Below are 23,566 nucleotides of genomic sequence, written 5' to 3' on the forward strand. Positions count from 1 at the left end.
TACCGTGATATAGTATTTTGGTCATACTGCCCACCCCTATGTTGAGTTGCAGACAATTCTTTCTGTACCAAGATGTAATGTTCTCCACCTGATTCCTATATTTTGTTTCATCCCCCTTATCAATACATTCCATTAGTGGAGAATCATCAGAGAACTTCTGCAAGTGACATGGCCTGGTGTTATACATATAGTCCAAGGTGTACAGGGTGAATAAAAAGGAGACAGGGTTGTTCCATGTGGTACCCCAATTTTGCTTACATCCATATCAGAGACACAGTCCTTGAGTCACAGAAACTGCGGTCTGCCTGACAGATAGTCCATTGTCCAGAATACCATAGGCTCATCTACCTGCATATCTCTGTGCTTACCCCTTTAGATGATTGGCTGGACGGCATTGAAGGCACTGGAGAAATTAAAAAACATAGTCTCATTGTGCTGCCAAGCTCTGTCTGGATGAGAATAAGCCTTTTGAAGCAGATAGAATTGCATCCTCCACTTCAAAATGTTGAGAATGTCTATAATACTTAAACACAGATCAACTAGAATTGTTATGACAAAAATATTATTACATAATAGGGAGAATATGAAGGTTTTCAACTTTCATTTTACAAGGTGATACCACTACAGTAGTTGATTTGTAATAAACTGTTATATAGTTTTATTCCTAAGTTACTTTATGATCATTCTTAATGATGTAAGATGTATGCCTTAATGTACTATGTGGTTTATCAGTTAATTTATCCGTCTTGTACTTCATAGTTCCTTAAAAGGGTGTGCTTTCTTCCTACAGTGCTGTGTTATAATAATATGGTATTGAATGCATATTAGACATATTTAAAATAACAGTTTTTAATGTCTTGCTTTTCAGACATACAGTTCTATTCAAGAAGTCTTTGTGTCATTTGGAAGGAGAGTCATGTGTTATCCTCTTTATAGACATTTCGATCTTGTTCTCAAAGCAAAAGAGGACTTGGGTTTAATATTCCAACTTGGTAAGATGTAACTGATTTAATTTTAGATAGTTTTTATTTGTTGAGGCTGAGAATATTCATAACCAGTATGGTTTACTTTTTGAGGAATAGTAAAGGTACAATTCAGTCAGAGACAAAGATAGTTTTTATTTGTTGAGGCTGAGAATATTCATAACCAATATGGTTTACTTTTAGAGGAATAGTAAAGGTACAATTCAGTCAGAGACAATAAGAATTACTTTTTTGTTTTATGTAGCTTAGTTACAAAGAATCCATGACAAAGTTCTTTTAAAGGTACCCAATAATATAAGTCAAAGCAACAACTTAACTTTGCACAATACAGGATAACTGGCATAATAACAACTGAATTGATCTTTAATGGTGGGCGGTTATTTCTTACCTTTGATATACTGTTTGACTCTGAGCAGATCAATTTACCCAGCTGAGCCGCAAATGCAAAATATTTATGTAATCAATTATTAAATATCTAGTAAAATTTACTTGTTATTATTGTAAGTAGTAAAGCTCACAGAAATAAACTAATTTCAGCGAAATGTATTGTTAAATCATAATGATAACTGAAAATGCCCAAATGGGATGGATCAAAAGTTTACATACCCTTGAATGTTGGAGCTGATAATATACACGTAAGTTAACACAAATAGGTTCAAATTAAGGGAAAGTGTCCACACCTGTAACGTCTTTGAAAGTAATTAGTGTCTGTGTGTAAATAGTCAATTTAATTTCATGCAGACCTGCATTGACTTTGCTGGATACTGAGCCACTGGAAAAGCAAAAGAACTGTCAAGGGACCTGCAAGAGAAGGTTGCTGAATTGTGTAAATCAGGAAAGGATATAAAAAGATATCCATAGATTTCAAACTCTGATAAAAAAGTGGAAAGTTAGAGTTTCTGTTGTTACCAAGCCACGGTCATGTAGATTAACCAAGGTTTCAGCCACAACTGTCAGCATCATTTGTCGAGATGCCAAGAAAAGAGGCTTTTCTGCAAACAAGTGATGGTTCTGTTTCAGGATGCACAATAAGGAAGTACTTCAGCAAAAATGGCATGCACGGTCGAGTTGCAAGGAAAAAGCCTTTAATGTACTAATGGTATAAAACAACCTGCTTACAATATGCCAAACAGCATCTAGACAAGCCTCAAACCTTCTGGAACAAAGTCCTTTGGAGTAATGAAACCAAAATTGAACTTTATGGTCATAAGAATAAACGCTGTGGGCAACAAGGCCCATGAAGAAAAATACACTATTCCTTCTTTTTGAAGTTCTGGGGGTGTGTAAGCTACAGCTGTACAGGTAATTTAGTAACAATTGCTGGCTAAATGAATGCAGCTTGTTAACGGAAAATATTGGAGGATAGTTTGCATTCATCAATCCGGAAGCTATGCATGGGATGTAATTAGATCTTCCAGCATGACAATGATCCTAAACACAAGGCCAAGCCGACCCTTCTGTGGCTACAACAGAAAAAGTGAAGGTACTGGTGTGACCATGACAGTCTCCTGACCCTCGGCAACGCTTAGCCACTTTGGGGAGATCTCAAATGTCCAGTTCTTGCAATACAACCCAAGAATTTACAGGACCTGAAGGCTTTTTGCCAAGAAGAATGGGTAGCTCTAACACCTGAGATAATCAAGGGCCTCGTCCACAACTATCACGAAAGACTACATGCCATCATTGATGCTAAAGGTGGCAGTACGCAGTAATAATGATAATAATTCTTTGCATTTATATAGCGCTTTTCTCACTACTCAAAGCGCTCAGCAATTGCAGGTTAAGGGCCTTGCTGAAGGGCCCAACAGAGCAGACTCCCTTTTGGCATTTACGGGATTCGAACCGGCAACCTTCCGATTGCCAGTGCATATCCCTAGCCTCAGAGCCACCACTCCGAGCCACAGTATTAAGAACTAAGGGTATACAAACTTTTGAACAAGGACAAACTCATTATTTTCCTTATTACTGTGTTTTGTTTAATGGTTGTGCTATTCTGTGATGCTTTATAGTTTTAATTTGGATTCCATTAAAAGTAAACAAAATGTGTTTTGCCTGATCCGTCATCTTTTCTTTCAAGCATGGTACACATCTTACAAATTCTGCCAGAGTATGTAAACTTAAGGGCACAACTGTATGAATTATAAATAAAGTGCAAAGTTGTCTGACTCGCTCATCAACAAAAGCATTATTTCCCATTTAGTTAAAAAGCAGAAATTTGGCAAGCTTATGCATCTAGGGTAGTAGGTATCTGTAAAGAAAAGACATTTTGATATATCAATATTTTGGAGTAAAAACAACCCCTACAACAGAAAAACTAAATATCCCCAAATCTGAAAAAAGCTTTGACTGATTTGAATGAAATTTATTGATGTTATTGAAAACAAGGGGGCTTTGCCCCCTGCTCGCTGCGCTCGCCTACCCCCGGCGTTTTGAACCCGTGCCCGCTGGGCAGCCATAGTCTCTGACGCGCATTGTAGGAGCTTGCGTTGTTTTGAACCCGTGCTTGCCCTGCTTCTGCGGTTTGAGACGCGCGTTGTAGGCGTATATCCGTCAGTCGAGCTCTTTCGGTTTGAACCCGTGCCTGCTTTGCCTCCGCAGTTTCAGATGGTGGGTCGCGTTCGGCGTTTTGTACGACCCCAAGCAGCACATTATTCCTAACTTCACTCCGCAGTAGTGCCACGCACAATATGGCGGTGATGCCTGCGCCTTCACTACGCAGTAGTGCCACTCACAATATGGCGGTAACGCCTGAGCCTTCCATATTATGTCGGGTTTTACCATGCTGTGTAGGCGCCTTTGCCTTTCGTACTTTCCCGCGCCTTCCGACGCGCGATGTAGGCGCCTGCACCTTCTGGGTCTGCCTCCGCTGTGTGGTGTGGACGTTTAACTGTCGTTTTTTCCGCCTTTATATTCTGTATCTCGCTGTGCATGTGTTTCGTGCCTAGGTTTTTTTGAAGGTGTTGCATTCCAGTTTTCATCATCTGTAACCTGCTCTCCATGTGTTTGGCCCCGTTCTTTAACCTCTTTATGACGTTTTACTTTGTTTCCTACTCTGTCTTTTATTTCTGACCTCGCTTTATCCTGCTTGCGGCATGTCAGACGGTCCGTAGTCTCTCCCGTTTCGCTCTGGGGCGGGGGCTTTGTGTGGCGCCAGCGCACGTTTGTAGTCTCTCCCATTTCACTCTGGGGATGGGGGCTTTGTGTGGCGCCTGCGCACTATGACTCCTGCATCCACGGGCAGGTCCCTGCGTCCATATCCGGTTTACCATTCTCAGTTAGTAATATGGATGATGTTATTGACCCATGTATTTTTATTTATTGAGGATAATACTGTACCAAGTAGGCTACGCTAACACGCCACATACACTGATAGCACAGCACAGATGCTGGGAGAGAAACAGTGCCACTCAGCTGTTAGGGGCTTTCCAGTTTAGGCAAATGAAGGCTGTCAGCAGAAAGGATGAGCGGGTACACAAAGAGCAGCACTCACCAATAGAGTGGACAGACAATGATGAAGGGGAGATTTCCAAGACAGGAAACAGACAGCAAAATGTGTTGCATATAGACTGAGCTATAATGGGAAAGGGGAAACTTTGGTGAAGCCCAAGTAAGACGTGGTTAGCAAATTTGCTAGAAAGTTTGTGAGCGTATGCGTTGCTTTGCTAGAACCAAGAAGGGAGGGAGGAAGAAGTTCATGATGAAATGGCATCCTCAGGTCCATGACAAGCTGGGAGCAACATCATCCCTTGGTCAGTTTAAACGCTAGTGAAGCTCAGTTAAGGGGCGCCCCCACAGCCAGAAACAAGAGGAAGAGGTTAACACTGAACATTGTACACAATATTTAATTTCTTTTCGCATGTTCTTTTCTGTACAATCTTTACTTACAATCTTCACTTCAAGTCTCTCCCCTTCATGAAAAAAATCCCCCATTGGTTTTATACTTTACCCACTCACATGCATTCTTTACTTTACACATGAAGAGGTCACTACAGTACATTTACTGGGAAAAAACAACATGAAAATTAAAAATGTTAATGGGCCATGAAAATGTGCAGTATGTAAACATTATTGGTATTTGTAATCAGTTTAAAGTACATCATAATTCATAACTTTATTGTCTAACTATAGCATTTGGGGTAAAGCTATATTAATAAAAAATTTTAAAAATTACGAAAAAAAACTTAAGCATGAACACACAACTGTTGAAAAACACAAAAGCAACTGCTTGAGTTAACGACGTAAACTACTGAAAACCATAAACATCCAATTTTAATAATAATAATATAGTACTATTAGGAAAAGCAGGAATGTTTTACTCGTGGGCAATTGTATGTAGCATGTTCAAGAGTAAGGAGCTTCGTTGAACTATAAAATACAATAATATTAGCTTCTGGTTAAAAAAATTTTAAAAACTACAAAAATTTTATATAAAAAAGTACTTAGTTAAGGCTATGTCACATTATGCAACTTTCCCAACAGCTTTCAATTGTAACCTTAATTTACATGATCTTAATGAGTCAGTGGCATTCATTTTTTGTCAGTATTTCCATTTATTGTTAAGCAAGTCTTAGTAAACTCAATGATTTGTTTTTATTTTTTTCATTTTTCCTTCAGGAAAAGCCACCATACTGAAGTGCTTACTAGATATACACAGAGTTTTTAGAGAAAGTGATCCTGCTTATATCCTAAATGATCTGTATATCTCTGATTACTGCATATGGATTCAGAAAGCAAAGTAAGTTTTAAAAAAACAAGTTATTATCTGTTGTATAAAAAGTCAGTAAACGTTTTTGTAAAAATTAGTCTTTCACCCGAATATTACTATGTCTGTCTTACCATAAAATGGGCAATGCAGGTAGAGGACATATAACCAATGCCTCTCAGAGTACAAAGCAGGTGTAAAGTTGACATATTTAAAAAATGACTAAATATAGCTTATATTTTTAAATGTCACTGATAATATTTATAGATGTACTTGGAAGTGGAGCACATTTTGTTTTCTGTTGTGTACATCTCTCAGCTTTGTCACGCCTTTAGTGTCATCTGTAGAAAATCTCACACATGTACAAGATACATAAGATACAAGAAAGGTACAAACCAAAATTCTTGCATTATTTTGAAAGGGAAAGAACAAAACTTAAGTATAATGTGCCACAAATGCTATGCTAAATGCTGCTTATCCTAGATAGGCAATATAATGAAATGAAAGTGCTGTACAACCAAAGTCACCAATTATGAATGACGCTCCCTCTTTAATCTAAGAGTACTATTTTATAAAATATTAAACATATTTGTAACTTTATAACTTAAATTTAAGTTTCAAGATGTTTTGTCAGCAGATTCAGAAGCTAATTAATACTGTAAAGTTTGTAACTTGCTCCCCTATGAGTATTTTACTGGCACAGGGGTTAGTGCAGCTGTGTTAAAGAAAGCTCTGAAGACCAAAGATGAGGATCATTGTAAGATTGCATTTAAATGTGGCTAGAAATAGTTAATGCAGTTATTGAATAAGCACACTGGGTTTCTGCTAACTGTTTTGTATTATCTTAAGATATGTGAGAAACAATATTAGATGAGGCCATCTTATCATTTAGCTCCCTGAATAAGGTAGAGAAAGTGTTCAAGGTGATAGAAATTTATTAGACCATAATGTCAGTGTTGACATAACTGTGCTTTACTGATTATGTTTTGTTCTTTTCATTTAATAAAAAAGTTGACAAGATAAAATTGTTTAAAGTTATGAAGTTAGTATTAGGGTGCATGTCAGCTATTACTTTAAAATTAGGTCTTTAACAAAAGCATGAGGGTACAGATAACGAAGATATTTCACACAAAGTCATATTTCTTCACTCAGGGATATACAGTAATCCCCCGCTATATCGCGGTTCAGCTATCACGCCCCGCTACATCGCGGATTTATTAATATTATTATTATTACTAGGTTTGGTTTACCGGATAAACAATTTAAAGAGATTGTTATTTTCATGGGAATTGTTACATATGCATTATTTTCATTTTTACTTTAAAACTTTTATAAAAAGAATATTTGTCTTTTATTTCCTGCCCTGGGCGTGGTTAAATCTCTTTCTCACGGGACTTATAAAGCTGGCTCGCATCGTGAAGGGGGCATCTGAACGCACGCTAAGGAGAAGCAATTGGTTCAGCTTGTGACTTGCTGCTGCTGGCCAGCTGTGTATTGTGCTTGTCGCGCTTTGCGTCAGTCACTTAAAAGCCTGTACAGCAGCTGTCCTTTTGCCACTTCGCATCTCTGCCGCTTGCGTTCTGAAGGAGGAGGAGTAAGGGGGGGGGGGGGGGGGGGGGGGGAGTGTGAGGGCTGAACGCAAACTAAGAAAGAAGTGCTCGCTGCTGCTGGCAAGTTGCATGTTCTGCTTGTCATTGTTTTAAGAGCTGGGAGCACCTGGAGTTTGTTTGCCAAAAGCATTCCTACAACTGCTAGGTTAGATGTCAGTGAACTTGTTTTAAATTGTTTGTAAGTAGGGCGTGACGTGCAAAGGTCACCGTCTCACGGGTTTTGCTTCCTAAGTTTATAATGTCTAGTCTTGAGTGTCGTCAAAGTGATGATCTGGTCTTGATTGCTTCGCTCAAGACCCCCCTAACCGCCCTGGAGGCACACTAAGCTCCTGCCACTTAGCTTCTCTCCCGCTCACATTGTGAAACAAAAGGGTGTGTGTGTGTGTGTGTGTGTGTGAGAGCGAGCTGAACGTACGCTAAGAACAAGTGGACGGATTAGCTACTGGCTTTGTGCTGCTTCTGCCAAGATGTCTGTTCTGATTGTCGCTGTACGCATCAATCATTTAAAAGCCTGTACAGCAACTGTCCTTCTGTCTCGCTGCCTTGTCTTGTGTGATGTTAAAATGTCCCTCGCAGAATGACAAATTACTTTCTGAGAAGATCAAGCCTTGTCTCCCTGCCAAGATTTTTTTTTATAATAGAGAAATGTTACTCATATCCTTAGCCTGACATTCACATATCATATGTGTTTACAAAGTGTATTTTAATACAGTAAGTTTGCATGTGTTTAAAGCGTGTGGGAGGGGTATTTTAAGGCTTAAACTAGTGCTGGGCGGTATGACCAAAATTCTATATCACGGTATTTTTCAAAATTATACCGGTGTCACGGTATTGGATGGTGTTTTTTTCCCATGCATGAGTGAATGTTAACCACATTTTCCACTGCAATTACTGGCTAAGAATAACCTATTCCACTGTCGTGACAATTGTACATTGTACAAAAGAACATTTTAATGTGCACACAAGTATTAATACAGGTTTGCATGGCCCCATAAAGTGATAGTTTTCAAGGTTGTGGCACTAATGAAGAGAAGAAATCACATTGCATGACAGATGCAGTCAAAATATAGAGCCTTTTTATTGAACAATATTTGCAAACAACTTAAACTAAAATTTTGACAACATATTTTCAACCATCCAAAGAGGAGTTTAGACTTAGTAAAATATCCAGAGGGGCTTGTCAAACGTTGTATTGCACTGAACATGTCTTAGAAAAGGAATAAATAGTAAATATTTTTTGTAAACCAACTACACTTGGTTAATGTTAACAATCTCTGTCCACTGACACATTAAAATGACTTTTTAAACAACTTTACCATCATTAAACTGTATAATATTTAAACTAATAAATAATAACAATAAAATAAATAATAGTGCAACTTCCAGTAATAATACTATTACTTCCAAGACTTCAAGCCCAGGTGCATTACACAGTATTCACCAAATAAAAATAAAATAAAACAAGAGCAACTTGGTGATGACATAATTACCAACTGAACCATCATTAAGGCAAACTGCATTAATATGGACCTTGCTTCAAGCTAAGCTATATACAAAAATAATAAAACTGCAACTTGCATTTATAATGCTATTTGTGGTATAGCCTTACGGAATCGTATTAGGGCCACGGTGAAGAAAAAAAAAATAAGGACACAGTGAAATAAAAAAAAATAAACTATATGTCGAGATTAAAGTCGACATTTCCACTTTATTCTCGTAGTTTATTTTGTCATTAAAGTAAAATGTTGTAAACTAAACTTCATCCTAAAATCAATGTTTAAATTACTAGATTTTCTCAAACCCCGTCATAAGTTATTGTATCACATTAAATGCTTTGTGTTAAGTGTTCCCCGACCCAGTTGTTAATTGCTACGCTCTTCTTAAATTGACTTCCTCTTGCACGAAGAGGCAGCGATCGCCGCACAGAATACATTTACTTCATGATATTCCTGCTTTCTGAAAATGTAGAATGCTAAGATAATTTTTCATGATGAAATGCATTAAAACAGGTATTAAACATGCATGGTAGTGCGGCAGTAGTGCTGCTCCCTCGCAGTAAGAGGTCCCCAGGTGTACGTTCAGTGTAGGGAACTTTATGGCAGGTGTGACGAGGTTCCAAAAAACTGGATGTATGAATGGGTATCACACAGGTTTAACTTAAATATTGTGTAAATGTTGGGTTCATGATCTGGTGGTCGAAGACATGAACACAGAATTCAATGGATGTTCTTCTGAGCGGGCTTTCTTTATTGCATGCGTGCCGTCTCTTTCTGACATATTAAACCCCCAGTTCCTATCCTTCCTTTTTCTTTCTCCACATAACCAATCGCCACACGATAAGCGTCCTTGTGAAATTAAAACTAGTTATAAACTTAGCCAACGAAGTGTTCAAAACTTTAAAAAAAATCTTTGTTAGAAATGTTTAATTATGCCGTTCATTCAGGGTTGCGCCCATCCCAGCAAGCATTGTGTGCAAGGCAGGAGGAAATCCTGAACGTGGCGCCAGCACATCACAGGGTAAATACGAGCAATAAATACACTAGAAGGGCTAACATAGCATAACAAAACCCGCCATTCTACATGACTTTGAAAGGAAACTGAAGCACACCAAGTAAACCCACCAGAAAAACATGCAAATTCAAAGCAGGGAACACCCGGGACCCCATTGCTGTGAGGCAGCAGTGCACCCTCCACGCTACGGTGCCCCCACATGATGCATTTCATCATGAAAATTATATCAAGTATTTATCTTAGCATTCTAAATGTTCAGGGAGCAGGAATATCATGAAATTAATGTATTCTGTGTGTTGTCTGTGCCTCCTCTTAGTGCAAGAGGAAGTCAGTTTAAGAAGCACGTAGCGATTAATATGCCTCCGGGAACACAACACAAAGCATTTAATGTGCTACATAACTTATGATGGGGTTTGAGAAAATCTAGTAAATTAAATATTCATTTTAAGATGAAGTTTAGTTTACGATGTTCTACTTTAATAACAAATTACGAGAATAAAGTCAACATGTCGACTTTAATCTCGACAAACGGCGAGAATAAAGTAGAAATGTCGACTTTATTCTCGTCATAAGCGTTGAGATTAAAGTGGAAATGTCGAGAATAAAGTCAACATGTCGTCACACTATTACACAGTACCCAGGTACATTACACAGTATTGAAAAAATACAACTTGGCTTGCAGTATTATCCAGTAGTATAGAAACAGTATTCACACATTTGAACATAATGGTCCACATCCGACCTTTTAAATCCAATGTATCTCCAGACAACATATGTGACTCCTTTTTCCAGCAAAAGTTCTTCTGTGTCATCATGTTCAACTTTATCGTCTGCTACAGCTTCAGTTTCAGAATGTTCTCTGTCCATTTTCACCTCGCAATACCTCCAGTAACGCATGTACTCAATTGTATGCTCATTTAGCAGTGTAGCAGTGAAAAAGAGCCCCCAAGCAACACCTCTGTGGCATGTGTTTAGCGGTGTAGCAGTGAAAAAGGTCCCCCTTAAACAGTTTCCCACTGAGCCACGTTCCGAACATTGTTTAGGCAATTTAAACCGTGTTGCGGTATAAGAAAAATCCATATCATAACAAAAATTAAAAAGAGTTTTCGGTATGAACCGGTATACCACCCAGCACTAGCTTAAACTATAAAAATAAATGTTTATTTATATGGTCTTTCTATATTGCGGATTTTCACCTATCGCTGAAAGGTCTGGAACATAACTTCTGCAATAGACAAGGGATCACTGTACACATGGAATAAAATATCAAGCAGTGTGGTAATGGTCTGGGGACCTTCAAATCTAATCCCAGTATTTCATTAAAAAAATATATAAATAGAGATTAATGACCAGAGTTCTGTTTTCTTATATTCTGTTTGTTCTTATACAGTGGCAATTCAAAGTATCTAGTTAATCCTATGGATTCCTCTTTGGGATATGGGTGGAAAACAATATGGAGAGACACACGGAATGTCCAGTCTTCACACAAGACAGCTTATGCCTTTACATCTTCTTCTTCTTCTTTCAGCTGCTCCCATTTGGTGTTGCCACAGCGGATCGTCTTCTTCCATATCTTTCTGTCCTCTGCATCTTGCTCTGTTACACCCATCACCTGCATGTCCTCTCTCACCACATCCATAAACCTTCGCTTAGGCCTTCCTCTTCCCTGGCAGCTCTATCCTTAGCATCCTTCTCCCAATATACCCAGCATCTTTCCTCTGCACATGTCCAGACCAACGCAATCTTGGCTCTCTGACTTTCTCTCCCAACCGTCCAACTTGAGCTGACCCTCTAATGTACTCATTTCTAATCCTATCCATCCTCGTCACACCCAGTGCAATCCTTAGCATCTTTAACTCTGCTACCTCCAGCTCTGTCTCATGCTTTCTGGTCAGTGCCAACGTCTCCAACCCATATAACATAGCTGGTCTCACTACCGTCCTGTAGACCCTCCCTTTCACTCTTGCTGATACCCGTCTGTCACAAAGTACTCCTGACACTCTTCTCCACACATTCCACCCTGCCTGCCCTCTCTTTTTCACCCCTCTTCCACAATCCCCATTACTCTGTACTGTTTATCCCAAGTATTTAAACTCATCCACCTTCGCCAACTCTACTCCCTGCATCCTCACCATTCCACTGACCTCCCTCTCATTTACACACATGTATTCTGTCTTGTTCCTACTGACCTTCATTCCTCTCCTCTCTAGAGCATATCTCCACCTCTCCAGGGTCTCCTCAGCCTGCTCCCTACTATCACTACAGATCACAATGTCATCAGCAAACAACATAATCCACGGGGACTCCTGTCTAATCTTGTCTGTCAACCTGTCCATCACCATTGCAAATAAGAAAGGGCTCAGAGCTGATCCCTGATGTAATCCCACCTCCAACTTGAATGCATCCGTCACTCCTACCACAGACCTCACCACTGTCACACTTCCCTCGTACATATCCTGTACAACTCTTACATACTTCTCTTCCACTCCCGACTTCCTCATACAATACCACAGCTCCTCTCGAGGCACCCTGTCATATGCTTTCTCCAGGTCCACAAAGACGCAATGTAACTCCTTCTGGCCTTCTGTAAACTTCTCCATCAAAATCCTAAGAGCAAACATTGCATCTGTGGTGCTCTTTCTTGGCATGAAACCATACTGCTGCTCACTAATCATCACCTCACTTCTTAACCTGGCTGTCTCTACTCTTTCCCATAACTTCATGCTGTGGCTCATCAATTTTATTCCCCTGTTGTTACTGCAGTCCTGCACATCCCCCTTATTCTTAAATATCAGTACCAGTACACTTCTTCTCCACTCCTCAGGCATCCTCTCACTTTCTAAGATTCCATTAAACAATCTGGTTTAAAACTCCACTGCCATCTCTCCTAAACACCTCCTTTCCATTTTTCATCCTCTTCACAGCTGTCCTTACTTCCTCCTTGCGAATCCGTTGCACTTCCTGATTCACTATCTCCACATCATCCAACGTCTTCTACTCTCTCATTCTCTTCATTCATCAGCCTCTCAAAGTATTCTTTCCATCTGCTCAACACACTCTTCTCGCTTGTGAGTACGTTTCCATCTTTATCCTTTATCACCCTAACCTGCTGCACATCTTTCCCAGCTCGGTCCCTCTGTCTAGCCAATCGGTACAGGTCCTTTTCTCCCTCTTTAGTGTCCAACCTCTCATACAACTCATCCTACGCCTTTTCTTTAGCCTTCGCCACTTCTCTCTTCACCTTGCGCCTTATCTCCTTGTACTCTTGTCTACTTTCTGCATCTCTCTGACTATCCCACTTCTTCTTTGCCATCCTCTTCCTCTGTATACTCTCCTGTATTTCCTCATTCCACCACCAGGTTTCCTTTTCCTTCTTCCTCTTTCCAGATGTCATGCCAAGCACCCTTCTTGCTGTCACCCTTACTACGTCTGCTGTAGTTTCCCAGCTGTCTGGTAACTCTTCACTGCCACCCAGTGCCTGTCTCACCTCCTCCCTAAACTCAACCTTGCAGTCTTCCTTTTTCAACTTCCACCATTTGATCCTTGGCTCTGCCCTCACTCTCTTCCTCTTCTTGATCTCCAACGTCATCCTACAGACCAACCTATACTGCTTAACTACACTTTCCCCTGTCACCACTTTGCAGTCTTCAATCTCCTTCAGATCAACTCTTCTGCATAGGATGTTATCTACCTGTGTGCATCTTCCTCCACTCTTGTACGTAACCCTAAATTCCTCCCTCTTCTTAAAATACGTATTCACCACAGCCATGTCCATCCTTTTGGCAAAATCCACTATCCTCTGACCTTCTTCATTCCTCTCCTTGACACCATACCTACCCATCACCTCCTCGTCTCCACTGTTCCCTTCACCAACATGCCCATTGAAATCCGCTCCAATCACCACTTTTTGTACCTTGGGTACACTGTTCATCACTTCATCCAACTCACTCCAAAAATCTTCTTTCTCACCCATTGCACAACCAATGCACTATGCATATGCACTAACAACATTCATCATCACACCCCCAATTTCCAGCTTCATAATTATCACTCTGCCTGACACTCTTTTCACCTCCAAAACACTCTTGACATATTGTTCCTTCAGAATAACTCCTACCCCATTTCTCCTCCCATCCACACCATGATAGATCAATTTGAATCCACCTTCAATCCACCTGGCCTTACTCCCCTTCCATTTAGTCTCCTGCACACACAATATATCAACCTTCCTTCTCTCCATCATATCTGCTAACTCTCTCTCCTTACCAGTCATACTGCCAACATTCAAACTTCCTACCCTCAGTTCCATTCTCTTTACTTTCCTCCTCTCCTCCTGCCTCCGGACACATCTCCCCCCTCTTCTTCTCCTTCCTCTTCTTCGGCCAACAGTAGCCCGATTTCCGCCAGCACCCTGTTGGCTAACAGTACTGGTGGTGGTCGCTGTTAACCCAGGGCAACACCGATCCGGTATGGAAATTTGTATTGTTGTCCACATATTGATTTGGCAAAATTTCACACCGGATGCCCTTCCTGACATAACCCACCCTATTTATCCAGACTTGGGACCGGCACGAAGAAAAACAATGGTTTGTGCATCCCCTGTGGCTGGATTGCCCATGCCTTTACATACTGTTTAATAACCAAGCTATGCAGAGAAACCTGTTTCCTAAAATGCCATAAAAAAACCATTATGCCAGCTAGAGAAACAAGGCTAACGCAGACAGTTTTCTTTGCACGCAACCAGGTTATTTAGCCTTGTAAACCCTTAACTGGATCATAGTTAAGTGTTTTGTAGTCTGAACATGACCGTTGCCCTCTTTCAGCTTTGCACTCTTTCAGTGTGTTAGCTTTTGTACAGGTTTTCAGTAGCCACCGGTAGAAGTGTCTATAACATAAATTTCATGAGATAAATGCTGAGGTATTCATGTTATTCCTTCTCCTGGTTGAAATAAGCCGGCTTAATATTTCAGAAATCACTTTATATTGATGAGCTGAATGTACAGTGCTAAGATCAGCAGCACAATCTCAGGACCAGTTTTCAGGGTAATGGTTAAAAGTAACTTTTGTTGCATAGTCCAATTACTTTTTAAAATAATAAGTAACCTAACACAATAATTATTTTACTGAAGTAGAAATACTTGCATCATTATCCCAGCAGCACTGGGTATAAGGCAAGAATCATACGTACCAGTATGCCAGTCATTTGTATGGCTCAGTTGTACAGCCAAGCAGCAAAGAGTGTGCTGCATGCAGTCCAGTAATAAATTAATCATCTGTTTCGTTTTAGTAGAGCTGTTTGCTATTGATATGTTGAATCATTGTGATTGGGTGATGCAATGGCCAGTATTTACCACAAATCAATGGTGGCTCAGGTTGAGGATGTAAAAAGAGGATTGATATTATTGTAGTGCCAGCACCCAGTGACATAATGGACTCTTTCATAATCTGTATGTGGCTCTTTTAATTTTCAGTGTTGTTGTATTATTTACTTCACTACCCTTGAAGGATTAAGGTATTTATAAAACACTAGAAAATTATCACAGGCTTCATGCTTGTTTTTGGATTCCAAAAGTGACATTTAACCTTTTTTTTTTTTTTTTTTTTTTTTTTTTTTTTCTTCTTCTTCTTCTTCTTCTTTTCATAGTTTAATGATGTTGGAGTGTTTTGCCGAAAGAGAACTCCTTTAGCGGACTTGCACACGTAAATGGAGATTTTCAGGAAAAATGAAACTCACCATATCTTAAAAAGGAACTCACCATATCTAGGTTGTGTGTGTATATGCATGTCCCTGGCCAGTTGCCTGAAGATGTGGGGCACATCTATTACAAAGTTTTGCAATCGTGCTGTCCCCAGAATACTTATTCTGAATTTGTATAATATGCTGCTCAAAAAATTAAAGGCGCACCTTTTAATCAGAGTATAGTAAACCCTCACTTATCGCAGGAGATAGGTTCCAAGGCCGACCGCAATAACTGAATTTCCGCGAAGTAGGGACACCATATTTATTTAATTATTTAACGTGTATTTGGACGTTTTTAAACCCTCCCTGTATTGTTTACAACCCACCCTTTACTCTGTTAATAACAGGGACAACTGCTAAGCAATATGAAATCGGTAGATAAGTTTACACTTGCTGTATAGCGAAGTACACGTAGCTATATATGACGTGATGATGGTGATGAATATGCTGCGCAGTAAAAATGATGACGATGAAGGTGATAATCCCCTGAATGCAGTAGCAAGAGCACGTTAATGCTGAATGAGTGAGATGAGACTTCCTGGTTAATGCAACACTCCGTCGCTGAGCCAATCAGCAGCACACAGGAACTTAACTGTGTGCTCTGATTGGGTAGCTTCTCAGCCATCCGCCAATAGCATCTCTTGTATGAAATCAACTGGGCAAACCAACTGAGGAAGCAAATACCAGAAGTAAAAAGACCCATTGTCCGCAGAAACCTGCGAAGCAGCGAAAAAATCCGCGTTATATATTTAGATATGCTTACATATAAAATCCGCAAAGTCGTGAATCCAAGAAAAGTGAACCGCGAAGTAGCGAGGGATTACTGTATAGCATCAAGTCAGTGAAACTTCTGGGATATTGATCTGGTCAGTTAAGTAACAGTGGGTGGTTGTTAATCAGTTTCATCTGCTTTGGCGTTAATGAAATTAGCAACAGGTGAACTAGAGGGGCAACAATGAGACAACATCCAAAACAGGAACGGTTTAACAGGTGGAGGCCACTGAAATTTTTCCCTCCTTATCTTTTCTGACTGTTTTTTCACTAGTTTTGCATTTGGCTATGGTCAGTGTCACTACTGGTACATGAGGTGATACCTGGACCCTACAGAGGTTGCACAGGTAGTCCAACTTCTCCAGGATTCACTGTAGCGGGGCTACATAATTGTAGATATTTAATGTTAGTTTTGTGCTGAGTCGCGTCTTTTTTAACATCGTCCCGTTTACTCCGCTGTGTGTTTCTGTAAATGTTGTCCCCGGGAAACAAATGGGGAAGGATGATGCTTGGAGGCGGCGACCCCTATACTGGCATTTCCTGTTACCACAACAATTGCATCCAGGATATTTTTATTTAAACAAGAAGAGGGAAGTAAAAAAGAGGAGCCAGAAAGGAGAGATGAGATTGAGAGGAGAAAGGAGCCATTTTCGCATTCATTTTATAAATCATCATTTACGTTCATTGCGCAACTTTACCGTTTGCTTTTTTCACTGTCCGAAACATCATTAAGTCAGCCAGTGCGGAGTAACCCTGGGGTTTGGATTTAGTTCAACCATTGTCGAGGACTCACATGATGAGATCGTTTTTGAATTATTTTTGGAAAGAGCAAAACTGTCATATCAACCAGTATTTCATTTAATTCAACGCTTTAATAACTTTGGACTCTGTTTATTTCCTCCATTTCAATTTCAATTTGTTTTTGATCTGTGTTCTGTGTTTATTCATTTATAGTTTAGGGGCAAGGGAGGGCTTTATATTATTTTGATTATATATATTCGTGTGCTTGTTATAAATAAGATATATATAGTGTGTTTCACTGGTGTCTTTGGGATAGTGGGAAATTGTGTGTGTGTGTGTGTATATATATATATATATATATATATCTATATATATAAAAATGGAATGGGTGGGTCGTCGGGTGGGCCTTTTTTTCATTCCGTCGTTTTTTCGACGTTTTGAAAATGTAGAATGATTATTTGATTTTTTTGTTTTTATTTGATCGTGTCTATGTAGCCGCCGTCGTAATAAAGTATCGCTAAAATCGTCATTTATCGCAATTTATTTTTGACGTATAACGTCGCCGTCGTCGAGGTCAGTGATACCAGTGCAAAAAATCTGCTTACGGTTGAAAGACACGCCCTACTCACTGGACAGTTAAAAACACCAATCAAACTAACGATGACATCAAGTATTACCCAATCAAAAGTAGGAAAGGAGGCATCTTCATAAAATGCGTGTGGGATGATTTGCATGAGACGCTGCTTTAAAAAAAAAATGATAAAAAAAATACGGGATAAATCCCGTCCAGTATTGATTCAAAACGGGACGCGCAATTTCATTCTCAAACGCGGCACGATTCCGTATTTTAAAGGACGGGTGGCAACCCTACAGTGCCAGGTAACCACCCATACAATCACATTGTGATTCAGACTAGGAATGCAATGAATGTAATTACCCCGATCTACATACAAGGCGAAAGTCTTGCAACATTCAAAGATGATGGTTTGGGATAATTAGTACTTATTAAGTACAACATTGAACATAAAAGAGCTTATGAAGCCTTGAACCGAAAAAAGCAAGATCTCAGAGATCGTAAAAAAAAAAAAAGGAGGTAATGTCGTTTTACCGCTGTAGATTTTACTCAAACATTACCAGTTATTCCACGAGGGAGACCAGCAGATGAACTCAACGCGTGTTTAAAATCCATGCTTCTCCCACGGTCGGTTATATGTCGCGTGTTCTCGGGTAGGTACACCAAAAAAATGTATACATTTAAGCATGTAATGGGCAAAGAAAAAATGAGGTATACCCGAAGGCACTGCAGTAGTACTCAATGTAACTTTACTTCTTAAATGTTAATGTTTTACTGTTTAATAATTTATACGCTTCTTATATGTTGTTCAAATTCTTTTATCAAAATACCACTGACAGCGCAATGCATGATAACATGGAGTGAATACACCATACGCATCCGCCCACGGCTGCCCTGCTGTGCGCAGATAGGACTTGATTGTACAATAAAATAAAATAAAGATAAAAAGACTAAAACAATCATCACCCATAAAGCGGATAGTAGACGTGACGTACTATATGTGTACCACATTTCAAGTGTATAGGTGCAACGGTTTGCGAGCTACAGGTCATTTAAAATCCTGGACAGACACACAAATTGCCACGGTAGCAAATTACAGAAGAAGATTTTACTGTTTAATAATTTACGAGCTGTATATACCCGGCGTTGCCCGGGCAGAAGTAACCTAATCGGTCAAACACTTACATATATACCAAAGTAAACCTAATCGGTCAAACAGTTACATATATAAAAAAACCAAACCTAATCGGACAAACAGCTTCATATATACAGAAGCGAACCTAATCGGACAAACAGCTAATCTATATACATAAGCAAACCTAATTGGTCAAACAGTTACATAAATACAAAAGCAAACCTAATCGATCAAACAGCTTCATATATACAGAAGCGAACCTAATTGGTCAAACAGTTATGCATGTGCAGAATGATTTTACAAACATTATGCGTGTTAACAATCATGAAAAAGAAAAGATTGAGGAACTGTTCTTCTATATGTGATGAAGCCACTAATAAGACAGATTTTTTTCAGGACCCAGCTGTTTCATAACTAAACTACTGCCACCCCAAAGTAATGCCTAATAGTGGTTTTTCGGGTAGCTGTGGAATAAAAAGGGTGTTTTTTAGTCAGTAAGAATCTGACACTATCCTTCAGTACGGGCTGAAGGGTGCCTATGTAAGGTTTTACATCCTTCCCGTATGGAAAAAAAAACATACTAAACTTTTTTTTCATCATTACTGATAATCTCAGTCAAATGGAAGTACGCATTCTCAATTTATTTTTATGTAATTTTTACTTTTTCACAAAGCCATCCCATTCCAATTTGTATGAATAAACTTTTGCTACAGAGTTAGCAAAAGTTTATTCATGCACATATTTTAATACGGATAATCTATCTCTAATCAAGGTTCTCATTTTCATTCTAATTTAAAATAATAATAGATACTCATTTTTTTCTTCTGTTTTAGAAAAACCAATCTATGCCACCTACGTCTTCGTCAAGTCAGCTTCATCCAGCTTCATCACATATACAAGAAGAGTTCCTCAATCTTTTCTTTTTAATGATTGTTAACACGCATAATCTTTGTAAAATCATTCTGCACATGCATAACTGTTTGACCAATTAGGTTCGCTTCTGTATATATGAAGCTGTTTGATCGATTAGGTTTGCTTTTGTATTTATGTAACTGTTTGACCAATTAGGTTTGCTTATGTATATAGATTAGCTGTTTGTCCGATTAGGTTCGCTTCTGTATATATGAAGCTGTTTATCCGATTAGGTTCGCTTTTTTTATATATGTAACTGTTTGACCGATTAGGTTTACTTTGGTATATATGTAAGTGTTTGACCGATTAGGTTACTTCTGCCCCGGGCAACGCCGGGTATATACAGCTCGTATATATATATATATATATATATATATATATATATATATATATATGTGTGTGTGTGTGTATATATGTATATGTACATATACTGTATATATCAGTTTTCACATTTCAGTATATCTGCACTTAATTTTACACACTGACTTGCATTGCCTGTTTATTTGTCGATTGGGGGAAAATACTGTTTATAAGGGGTACGGCTGGGTATTGTCTTTTGATTCCTCAGTTTAGCCAGGCCACAGGTCTTGGTTGTGCAGTTGCTGGTCTAGGTAAGGGGTCGGGCGATACAGCACATCAATATGTACCATTGCCAGAAAGTTTGCTGTGTCTCCCAGCACAGTCTCAAGGGCATGGAGGAGATTCCAGGAGACAGGCAGTTACTCTAGGAGAGCTGGACAGGGCCATAGTAGGTCCTTAACCCATCAGCAGGACCAGTATGTGCTCCTTTGGGCAAGGAGGAACAGGATGAGCACTGCCTTTGCCCTACAAAATGACCCCCAGCAGGAAACTGGTGTGAATGTCGCTGACCAAACAATCAGAAACAGACTTCATGAGGGTGGCTTGAGGGCCCAACTTCCTCTAGTGGGCTCTGTGCTCACTGCCCAGCACCATGGAGCTCAATTGGCATTTGCCAAACAATACCAGAATTGGCAGGTCCAAGACTGGTGCCCAGTGCTTTTCACAGATGAGAGTAGGTTCACCCTGAGCACATGTGGCAGACGTGAAAGGGTCTGGAGAAGCCGTCGAGAATGTTATGCTGCCTGTAACATCGTTTAGCATGACCAGTTTGGTGGTGGGTCAGTGATGGTCTGGGGAGGCATATCCATGGAGGGACACACGGACCTCTACAGAGCTAGACAACGGCACCTTGGCTGCCATTAAGTGTCAGGATTAAATCTTTGGACCCATTGTCAAACCCTATGCTGGTGCAGTGGGTCCTGGGTTCCTCCTGGTGCACGACAATGCCCGGCCTCATGTGGGAAGAGTTTGCAGGCAGTTCCTGGGGGATGAAGGAATTGATACCATTGACTGGCCCCCACGCTCACCTCACCTAAATCCAATATAACACCTCTGGGACATTATGTTTTGGTCCATACGACGCCGCCAGGTTGACCTCAGACTGTCCAGGAGCTAAGTGATGCCCTGGTCCAGATCTGGTAGGGGATCCCCCTGAACACCATTCGTCAGCTCATTAGGAGCATGCCCCGAACGTTGCCAGACATGCATACAAGCATGTGGGGGCAATACAAACTACTGAATACGATTTTTGAGTTGCTGCAATGAAATTTCGGCAAAATGGACCAGTCTGCCACATCACTTTTTCACTTTGATTTTCAAGGTGTCTTTGAATTCAGCCCTCTGTAGGTTGATAATTTTCATTTCCATCAAACAATGTGGCATCCTTTCGTTCCTAACACATTACCCAGTCATATCAGTATAGATATCCAGCAGGATTTTTTTTTCCCCATTGAGATCTGATATGTTTTCAAAGTGTTCCTTTAATTTTTTTGAGCAGTTTATATACAGCATAACATTTTAAGCTGGTGCAGAATGTTTTTCATAACACACTTTTTTGTAATATTTGCCCTTTCTGCCTGCAGAACAGGAGGGCTGCTATTTAAAGAATCCCAAGGTGTTGTAAAACCATGCATGCACCTCTCCAGAGCTGTCTTAGTTGTCCCCATTGATCCCTTCAGTGAGTGTATCTGCACCTGTATTCTTGGTCATTTCTTTTTAAAGTGACTTGACTTCTTTTCATATGGATGCATATTTTCATTGGATGTGAAATGTTCAAGTACTCATGTATTCCGTTTCTCCAAATTGTGCTTTTTTTTTTTTAACCTATTATTGACAAAAGTCTTGTACTGTTGCTGTTTTATCTCTTATACTTTACGTTTTAACCATTGCATTTCTCTCATCAGGTCAAAGAATATAATGAACCTTACTGATCTCCTACGTGACACGAACATCAGAAAAGAAGACTTAGAATTAGAACTGGAGGAACTGGAAAAAGCAGCACTATTGGTCCTAGAGGAGGAAGAGAGTGCGACTTCACCAGATACAAGCAAAACTGAAGAACAACAGAATCTAATATGTTGCAAGGACACTATTGAGTTTAGCAGTAAGTCTTCAAGAGACACAGAAAGGTTTCATCCAGAAAAAGAATATTCAGTCAGCTTAGCATGTAGTTCAAAGAAAAATGAGGAAGAGTCTTTGAACAAATTATCAGGCAGGTCACAGGAAAATACAACTTCATTTGCAGTGAGTACTACTTCTGATACAAATCAATCAATGGACCAAATGGCTCCTTCAAGACAAATCTTATCTGATGAAGACAAAGACAAAATGATATCAGAATCGCTTAGCAGAAATTTGGTTGAAGAACTTGGCGACAAGTTAAATAGTGTAGTGTCTATCTCTGAGGATTCTACACATGACATTTCTGAGAGCTGTGCAGCAGATGCAAAGGAAGAGTCCTTGGTTGATTTCAGCCTCACAAACCCTTCACTTACACAGAGACAGATTTTAGAGGTTTGTCCTAAAAGGGATCCACAGCTGCTTTTAGTACACACCACTAAAGATAACGAAGAATCATAGTATGTGGCATTAGTCCTTAATAAAAAAAATATTCTTGTAACATTATGGTAAGAAGCATTATTGTTGATCTCTGCATTTTTACATTATGAGTTACAGACTATAAAAAATATTTTTTTTAAATAAATGTGAAGCTGTTTCTGCAGATTTAAATGTTTTCTGCTGTTGTAATTAAATACTATTGATACATTGATTTTAAAGGTGGTTGTTTTTGTTTAGCAGTTATGTGGTGCTATTCTCATCAGGTCATTAAGGCTCTTAAATGGACCAAAAGTTGTATGAATATATGAACTACAAACACATTTCAGATAGTCTTCCTGAAAAGCATCTCAAATTATTTCTGGAAAGATATTACAAAAAAAAAAAAGAATTTGCTAAATGAGTTGGAAAATGTCTCACAGTTAGTATTTTACTCTATAACCTTTCTTTATGATGCCTAACTATCTGTGCAAAAGATTTTTGGTCTCTCAAAATTATTTTTAAATCTAGTTATCTAGACACCTAATGTTTCTGTTATTGAAAATAATATGTAGTGTTCAATACAATAGAACATAATCACAATTTCTTGTGTTTTCCAAAAACTTAATGGTATATTGTGAGATGGCTAGACCAACATACATTGAGCCCCAAACCTCTCCTTGACGCACCTAAGCCATTCTACATGTTTGTTAAATTCCACCAACACAAGTCAGCTAGTGTTGCACTTTAACAAATACATTTTTTTATAATAAACTCTAATGCTGGAATCTTTCTAGGAGGGGTTTGTGTATGTTTACAACAACAACAACATTTATTTATATAGCACATTTTCATACAAAAAGTAGCTCAAAGTGCTTTACATAATGAAGAAAAGAAGAATAAAAGACAAATAAGAAATTAAAATAAGACAACCTTAGTTAACATAAAAAGGAGTAAGGTCCGATGGCCAGGGTGGACAGAAAAAACAAAAA

General features: G+C 39.2%; 1 protein-coding gene across 1 annotated transcript in view; it reads left to right on the top strand.

The window, feature by feature from the left end:
• shq1 (SHQ1, H/ACA ribonucleoprotein assembly factor) overlaps positions 1–22,974 on the top strand; it is a 92,463-nt gene extending 69,489 nt beyond the window's left edge. The window contains 3 exon segments of the mRNA XM_051921546.1: positions 869–992; positions 5,598–5,718; positions 21,944–22,974. Coding sequence (XP_051777506.1) covers positions 869–992; positions 5,598–5,718; positions 21,944–22,619 — 921 coding nt within the window. The 3' untranslated portion in view covers positions 22,620–22,974.
• The last annotated feature ends 592 nt before the right edge of the window (positions 22,975–23,566 follow it).

This window comes from Erpetoichthys calabaricus, chromosome 18, assembly GCF_900747795.2.
Source record: "Erpetoichthys calabaricus chromosome 18, fErpCal1.3, whole genome shotgun sequence".
Taxonomy (NCBI): Eukaryota; Metazoa; Chordata; class Cladistia; order Polypteriformes; family Polypteridae; genus Erpetoichthys; species Erpetoichthys calabaricus.